The 8,620-nt window shown below is 46.9% G+C and overlaps 2 protein-coding genes across 2 annotated transcripts; one reads left to right on the top strand and one right to left on the bottom strand.

The window, feature by feature from the left end:
• The first annotated feature begins 5,501 nt into the window (after nucleotides 1-5,501).
• LOC142475372 (histone H1.2-like) lies at nucleotides 5,502-6,782 on the top strand. The gene has a single exon (XM_075581290.1). It carries the CDS (start codon nucleotides 5,524-5,526, stop codon nucleotides 6,181-6,183), a length of 660 nt encoding a protein of 219 aa, XP_075437405.1. The 5' UTR covers nucleotides 5,502-5,523; the 3' UTR covers nucleotides 6,184-6,782.
• A 73-nt stretch (nucleotides 6,783-6,855) lies between these two features.
• Nucleotides 6,856-7,361, bottom strand: LOC142475373 (histone H3). Its single transcript, XM_075581291.1, has one exon. It carries the CDS (start codon nucleotides 7,334-7,336, stop codon nucleotides 6,926-6,928), a length of 411 nt encoding a protein of 136 aa, XP_075437406.1. The 5' UTR covers nucleotides 7,337-7,361; the 3' UTR covers nucleotides 6,856-6,925.
• Between the last annotated feature and the right edge of the window lie 1,259 nt (nucleotides 7,362-8,620).

The raw sequence follows: 8,620 nt of genomic DNA, 5'->3' as shown, positions 1-8,620 counted from the left end.
AAAGAATGAATGGCTGAGCAAGGTATAAGTAGGAGGAAGGACCAATAGGGAGAGGGGGAGTAACGAGGGAGCAGTCCCAGGAAAGATAGAGATTGGTAGGGAGAAACTCACCACAGCTGTGCTAGATGTGCAGCTTGTGAGCGGTGCACGCGCATCAGGCATGTGCACCGCGTGGGAGAGGCGTGCGCGGCCTCAGCTGGGGGCGGGAACTCCCCCTGAGGGAGGACGTAAAAGTCCTCTGCCGTGCGCGCGCACGCGCGAGATCAGTAGCTGCTGCAGGAAGCGGAGGAGAAGGGAGATCCCGCCCGCAGCGGCGAGAAGGCAGAGCTGGAGCGGGGTGAGTAAAGTCACGGGGGGAGCCCCTTTAGAGAGAGCTGTTCCCCCGGACCTTACAATAAATAAACAAGAAACAATAACATAAACTATAAGCAACAGGTAAATCTCTTAATATGGGGAACCAAGGGGGCCGGGGACCAAGGGGGAAGTCCAGAGGGGACCTGGACTATATGTGTTATTTGTATTACTGTATTTCCTCTTGTGTAAGCTGCCAGTGATTGTAAGACGCACCATAGATTTGACACTTACAATCAAGGAACATTACTTCTCACTTACCAGGTTTCAGGAGAGGTCCCAGGTCAGCGGAGGATGAAGCGGGCGGCCTTGACAGGACAGGTCCCACATCTGCAGAGGATTGAAGTAAAGACTGGTTCAGCGGTAGGTGAAGACCATCACGGCATGATAAAATGTGTGTGTTGATGTGTAGTTACCACATCCCTATCCCCACTTTATACTGTTTTCCACTTCCAGACATCAGTGATTAGCTCTTTTCTGGAAGGGTTACACAAAGAAAAAAACCTATACATTGGGCACAATAAGCCTGGCAGAGGTGGCCATTGCACACGGTATTGGGGTAGTCAGCCGTGCTTTGCTTTCACTCTCACTGGGGAGACGTGCTTTGCTTTCACTCTCACTGGGGAGCTGCGAGCTTCAGATCTATATCACCCTGCTCCACTAAGCCTTCTCCCATTGCTACTGCCAGGGCGTTGGGCAGAGCCTGGCCTGCTACACTGAGCTTCCCTGCCTTGCTTCTCCAAGGACATCAGGCAGGATCCGGCTCTCCAGAACTCCCAGCGATGGGCTACAGAAAGTGAATGCCGCCGTCCCACTGAACAACCTTGTGCTGAAAGGGCTTACCTAGCCCCGCTGGTGGTCTAAGGGGAGCCTTCGCACTGTCACCTGGCTTGCCTACTTGCTAGCAGACATCCCAGGCACGGCCGAATGCCGATATCTCCTGTGATGACTTTAGGACAAATAGAACATATATTTTTAATAAAGTGCCTTTCTGGCTGCAGTTTTAAATGTACAGGCAGGATGAGGCTTTTTCTACTTGCCTTTGTAATGCAACCAGTAACCACATGTTTTACACCGATGAGCTGGGGGCACTTCCTTCTGCAAACTTCAGAGACCCCCTTTTAGGGAAATGGCTATGGGTCTCGGGAAGTGTTGCGGATGAAAGCCCCAGAGCCGCAAAGTGTGAATTAGCCGGGATGCTCGCTGACCAGGAGATCCTGTTAGTCATCTGGGCTAGTTAACACCTTGGGTCCAACTCCTAGCCTGGGAGACACCAGGTAAAAAGGGGAGCACCCATATGGTAAGCAGCCCAGGTGTCAGAGTTGCACAGGCGCTGTATCAACTGGAAATCCCTGTAGTGCCCACTCTGCAAACTGGGGGCAAGATGGAGATTGGTGGGATGGAGGTTCCCACGAAAGGGCTTGGGCGGGTATGTTATAGATATGCTAGCCGACCCTATATACATGCTCCCTAAGCTATCCCCGTTGTCTTTTGTTTCCCTTTTACAATGTGAACAAATTTCCACTTTGCTTCTACAAGCGGATAAGAGCAGCAGCAACGATTCCCTAACGCAACAAGTTAATTACATCAGAACCAAGGACATAACTCTTCTTCAGGATTCCGTTAGTGCTGGGGGTTATCTAACGAACCCCAATGGACCAGAAAGAACTTTGCAATATTCACAGACTTATTGGGCTGGCAATTTACACCCCTTGCAAAAGGACAGCATTTTAAAAGACAATATTCTGGTGCTTTGTTTTACTTCTGGACATTCTATCCCATTCTCTTCCTCAGTAAGTGTTTTGTCAAGTATATTCTAAGGTTGTCGTGTGTCTGTCTATTAAGGAAATAAATGTCAGTTTATTTTGCTCAACTTGTGTGCTCAATCTATTTCCCTAAAATATAAAATTGTTGATACGTTCCGTCCATCGTGACAGTGGCCACACGGCCACAGTTGGAATAGCGTTTCCTTACCCTTACTCCAGTGCTGGCGGTCAAAAGACCTAAGGTAGCTGACCCTCCCCAGGCCACCAAACTAGGGGGGAAGAAGTCAAAAACCTGGGGTGTTGAAGTAGAGCCGATGGAGGTTGCCCACGAGGGCCAGTGCTCCTTGTGTAACTGGCTGGGCCACCTGCGTGTTAACTGCCCAAACTACCCCTATCCAGTGTAACAGGGTATGTCCCATAATACCTCTCTTTCCCACATAGTGTATCTATTATGCAAGTCCCTATTATGTTCAGAGCAGTAACAGGTTAATCTATGAGCCAGTGACCCCCCAGTGAAGGAAGTAAGGTGGTGACTCATGGCCTGTGTAAGCCTATCCAAGATGGGTACAGTCCATGAGCCCGCCCCTTGCAGAGACTTCCAAATGGGAATATCTGTAACCCGTAGCTCACTACAAATGAGGCGTGACCATGGGGCTGAGGTAGGGATTTGTATAGAATGCCAACCACACCCACGAAGGCACATCTAGAGTATAGGACAGTCGTACAGGCCGGATCAGGGTAACAGAAGACAGGGTAAGTGAGGTACTTGCGAATCTTGGAGTATAGAGCAGTGGATTGTTGGGGTACGTAGCCAGGGTCAGGGTTTTAGAGCGTAGAGTAGTCGTGGAGCCAAGCAAGGGTCAGTGCAGGAGAGAGTGGCGTCGCCGTGGTTCCAAATCCAGGGTCAGTGCAGGAGAGAGTAGAGTAGTCGTTGCCAAAGCCAAGGTCAGTGCAGGAGAGCATCACAGAGTAGTATCCATGCAGGGTCAGGCAGCAGGGTTCAGGCAGACAGGAACTAGGTGATGAGTGCAGCGTCACACAAACAGAGGTTATGCTCGGCAATGACTGGGAGCTCTGAGAGCATATTTATAGGACCTCCCACCAATGGGAGGCAACCAGGAAGCAGACGTGCGGACAGGATAGGCTGCTGGATCATGCAGGTGTGTCCTATTACACGGCCAATAGCTACCGCGTCAGAATGTGTGCATGCCCCCCGCAAAACCCGTAGGTGACCTGGTCACGCGCTGTCATCGTGCGCCACGACACCCGCACCGCCATGAGGGCGGAAACCAGAGGCGAGACCCGTGGAGATAGAGGAGGGGCGCAACTGCGCCGCATAACAGTGATATCAGGACAGGGCCGGGTACCAGAGGCAGGACCCACTGAGGTAGAGGCGGAGTGAGGGGCGTAACCGTGCTGCATAGGGGTGATGCCAGTATGGGGGCGGGACAGAGGGGCGGAGACCACAGACCACTGGGAAGACCGTGTACCACGCATGCACGCTGCGCATCAAAACAGGAGGAGCAAGAATGCGCTCCATGCCCAGAGACCGAAGGGGACTGCACAGAAACCGCGCACCGTGCGTAAGTTCCACCCCAGTTTGCCACTCTTGGGTGTTATGGTAGTCCAATGGGCAAGTGAGGGTTAAAGGGGCAGGAGCAGCAGAACAGCGAATCCTCACAGTATCACATTTAGTCAGTCTTGTGCTGGGAGGAGAAGAAAGCACAAGGGCTGTCATTGTTCCCCATCGGGGGAAAGCATGCCCACCCCAGGCTCAGGCCTGGGGACCATTAAGGCGCATGGTGAAAAAAAATGGTGAGCAGGAAAGGGCTAGAAATAAGGTCCGGGGTCCGGCTTTCACTGGGCTAGAGCCAATGGTTTCCCGCAGACCTGGTGGCGCCTTCCCAGCGGGATATTTGGGGTTGACCGGAGGGACCTATTGCAGGGGAAGCCTATTGTGTTACGGGAAGCCAGACAGGCTTTACCTTATTATGTGAGGCTGGCTACCCCTATCGTCACATGTGTGTTGTGTGTTTTCTGGCTTGCCAGAATAAACTTTTGTTTATTCATCTAGTGTGTCATTCGGGAGAAGGAGTGGCTCAGTGAGTAAACACTGAGTAAAACACACTGGCACTGAGAGTGAGTTTGAAGCCTGGTTCAACTCCGAGTGTCAACTACTTGTGACCTTGGGCAAGTCACTTTATATCCCTGTGTCTCTGGCTCCAACAAAATAGATTGTAAGCTCCACGGGGCAAGGACTGTGTCTGCAAAATGTCCCTGTAAAGTGCTACATAAAACTAGCAGCGCTATACAAGAACGTACTATTATTTTTATTATTATTATTATTTTCTGGTGATAGTGATCCTGATGTAAAGATGTTAAAAGTTCTGGTCTCTGGTGACAATGGTCACAAAACATGTCAGTTCCTATACACAGTGCTAATAGTGACATTACATAGTTATGTAACACACAGGGTGACTAATAAAATAACCTAATCTTCCATTAATATCACATATATATATTTTTTGTAACCGACAAATAAACATATTTTTAACACTTCCCAATTGTATTATAAAGCTTAAACAAAATAGATGTTTGATTATTACATTATTAAAATATATTTACTGTCATTCACATGATGTGTATGTTACTATGATTTTGTTTTTAGAAAACATAATTTTACATACATATCATTATAAACTATTCATTTGTAGAACAGATGGAATACAAAACTTTTCGAATCTCCCATTTAATAACCAATATTCATAACTGACAATGGAATAATACAGAGCTTAGTACCGGGGAAATGGAACAACATGAAATAGCAATGTACGCTGCTCAGGAATTATTGTGCTACTTGTACATATATAGTGAATCCCCAGACAATGTTTATATATTTATATGCACATTATTTTAAACTGATACTGTAGAATAATATGTCCTTAGTGTCACTGTATGAGGATGGAGGTTGCACATTTAGTCTGAGCAAAGTAAAAGTGACAGAAATAGACAGATATGAATGAAATCTGGCAAATCCCGGGCTACAGAGCCGAACTTTCACCCATTATTCCTAATTGTGTTTGTACTTTCCCAGCAGAAAAATGATACAGCAGTGAAGAGAATATAATTCCTTATAAATTGCATGCAAGAAGGGGGGATGTGAGTAATAATTAGGGGATAAAATGCCCTTTTCTTGCAGCCTCAGAAACACAAAGTCAGAGCAGTGTTTGTGATCCGGGAGGATGAGAGTCAGGGCGGGGCTTAGTGATTATACCCAATGAGAAAGAAGCTCACTCCGATAACTAACCAATCACAGAGCAGCAGGCTCTCTATATAAATCCCGGCAGGTCCCCGCCCCCAGTATAACTTTCTGTCAGTGTGTTGGGATATTTTACCTGCAGCTGCAATGGCCGAGACCGCTCCTCCTCCTCCTCCTCCTCCAGCTGAAAGCGCCGCCAAGAAGAAGCAGCCGAAGAAAGCGGCCGGAGCCTCGAAAAGCCGCCCAGCAAAGTCCGGTCCCAGCGCGTCCGATCTGATAGTGAGAGCTGTGTCCGCCTCTAAGGAGCGCAGCGGGGTCTCCCTGTCCGCTCTGAAGAAGGCTCTGGCTGCAGGAGGCTACGATGTGGAGAAGAATAACAGCCGCCTCAAGCTGGCTCTCAAGGGCTTGGTGAGCAAGGAAACCCTGATCCAGCTGAAAGGGAGCGGAGCCTCCGGATCGTTCAAGCTGAATAAGAAGCAGCTGGAGAGCAAGGAGAAGGCGGCCAAGAAAAAGGATGTGGGGAAACCCAAGAAGCCAGTGGCAAAGAAACCCGCCAAGTCCCCCAAGAAACCCAAAAAGGCTCCGGCGGGAGTGAAGAAAAGCCCCAAAAAGGTCAAGAAACCGGCGGCCGCCAAGAAGCCAGCAAAAAGCCCGAAGAAGTCTAAAGCTGCCAAGCCCAGGAAGGCTGTGAAGAGCCCGGCGGCTAAAAAGGCTGCGAAGCCAAAAGCTGCTAAGAGTCCAGCTAAGGCCAAGGCAGCCAAACCCAAAGCAGCAAAGCCCAAGAGGGCGGCAGCTCCTAAGAAGTGAGACCGACAACTTCAGCCTCTTACAAACACAAAGGCTCTTTTAAGAGCCACCACAACCCCACTTAGAGAGCTGTGCACATAATGTGTAACTGGGAATGTTTCTCCAATTTATCCCATGCAGGGGTTTGTGTTACACTGCCAGAGCATAAGTGTATATGCATTGATACTGCGAGCACTGTAAGGTGCATGTGTAAGTTTGTAGTCCCTAACCTATTTCACGAATACATTTTTTCTCAGACAAACTGACATATTAGGTGACATTATGGTTTTGTTTGTGTCTACATAATATTCACATACACGGTTTATATAAAATTAAAAAAAGTGTAGTTTACATCAGAAAAGCGTATTTATCACCATGTTATTAAAAAAAGTGTTTACATCACATTGAAAGCATCAAGCACATGCTATTCCATAACACTTCAGTTTGATCACCAGTGGCACATGGGAGGGGGGACATTTACAGGTTTGTCTTTACGTGCACCCATATACAGCATGAAATGGTGACTATGCATGCAAGTCTATATATCACATGACAAAGAATACACAAATATTGAAGGTGCGTTTATCTATATTGTCACACATCAAGTACATATGTTGGTACAAGGATAACACACTTCTTTCATTCTCTATATAGAGATCAGTATCCGTGTGTTAATATTGATCAGGCCATTTCATTGAAAATGTGGTGGCTCTTAAAAGAGCCTTTGTTTTTCGGGTGTAAACGAAGTCAGGGTGCAGCCGGCCTAAGCTCTCTCCCCTCTGATCCTGCGGGCCAGCTGGATGTCCTTGGGCATGATGGTGACCCTCTTGGCGTGGATAGCGCACAGGTTGGTGTCCTCGAAGAGCCCCACCAGATAAGCCTCGCTGGCCTCCTGCAGAGCCATGACAGCCGAGCTCTGGAAGCGCAGGTCAGTCTTGAAGTCCTGGGCGATCTCCCGGACCAGGCGCTGGAAGGGCAGCTTGCGGATGAGCAGCTCGGTGGACTTCTGGTAGCGGCGGATCTCCCTGAGAGCCACAGTACCGGGCCGGTAGCGGTGAGGCTTCTTCACTCCGCCGGTGGCCGGAGCGCTCTTTCTGGCAGCCTTGGTCGCTAGCTGCTTACGGGGAGCCTTCCCTCCGGTGGATTTCCGGGCGGTCTGCTTGGTCCGGGCCATCCTGTGCTGCTGTGTCAGTGCGCGTCTCCGGTCAGGAACTAATAAAGAAAAAAAACGCTGCAGCTGCGTATTTATGGACTGCAGATCGCTGTGATTGGCTGCTTTGGTCCCGCCCTTCGCTCTGATTGGTTCTGTGAAAGCCGTTGCGATGTTCAAAAATCCCGCCTCAGACCGATATCGTCCTAATAAAGTTATTATATATTTAGTGCTTGTAAGTGGGACAATTAAAAAGATTTAATGTGATAACATTAGTGTTTGCACAGATACAGCACAGAGCTCTCTGACATGGAACATGTACTTATACCAAGTATTCAAATGATCTTTAATCGGTGAAATGTAATATGAGGGGTTTTCTTTCCCAGATCATTGCTTCAATGGGACTTTCTTGGTTCATCTTCTTCTAATGTTCACATTGTGTTATTATTATAAACCCGAACACAGAGACACAAAGAGGCGGAACCGCGCGGCTCGTTTCCTTAATGCCTGCAGTTCCCAGAGCACCACACGGTGGCAGTGCTGCGCTATAAATGGGGCTTCCCTCAATGTCTTCTCGCTGTCACTGCTCTGTGTGATCTGATCAGCGCCTAACCGGGCTCTTTGGCTTCCCTCTAATGCTCCAGTCACAGTAGTTTGCTTTTAATTAAAATACCAAGTCTGTATATGTGTATACACAATGTGTTATAGTTTAAGCACAAATTAAATATTCCATAATGTATTATGTATTTTCTAAATAAAGATGAACATCTGATGTTAGAGTAATATAACTAGACTGAACAGGGGCCTGTATTTAAAGATATCTATTAAACTTATCCTCATTCCTTATTTATTGAACTATATTACTGAATATGAAATATTAAAATTACCAATGTAAATAAACACCATCTAATACATTTAAACATAAGCTGAACTATATCAAGACTTGTTTTTTATGTTTCAGATACAATATTAGCATTTAAGCTGACTATTTAATTATGCATTAATTGTTGCTGTGTTTTTGCATCTATTTTCCAATGCTTGTCAAACTATTTCACCATTTAGGCAGATATGGATAAGGATATATTTCCATTGTTTCAATGTTTTTTTTTTTTTTTTTTATTATTAATTAATGTATCTTCTCATACTGTTCATTCTTTTTTAAACTATAGATTTCATATTTATCCTGAATAAGTCAGTTAGTTAATTGTAACTACAAATTGAAGAGCTAGTTTCCCCAAAGCAGCACTCAATATCCCATTCTTAATAAGCCTTCACTTTTAATACTTGTTACACTATTACTATGAACAA

The sequence above is a fragment of the Ascaphus truei genome, unplaced genomic scaffold, assembly GCF_040206685.1.
Source record: "Ascaphus truei isolate aAscTru1 unplaced genomic scaffold, aAscTru1.hap1 HAP1_SCAFFOLD_1198, whole genome shotgun sequence".
Lineage (NCBI taxonomy): Eukaryota > Metazoa > Chordata > Amphibia > Anura > Ascaphidae > Ascaphus > Ascaphus truei.
Note: the sequence above shows the minus strand (reverse complement) of the source record. Positions and strands in the feature narration are given on the sequence as shown.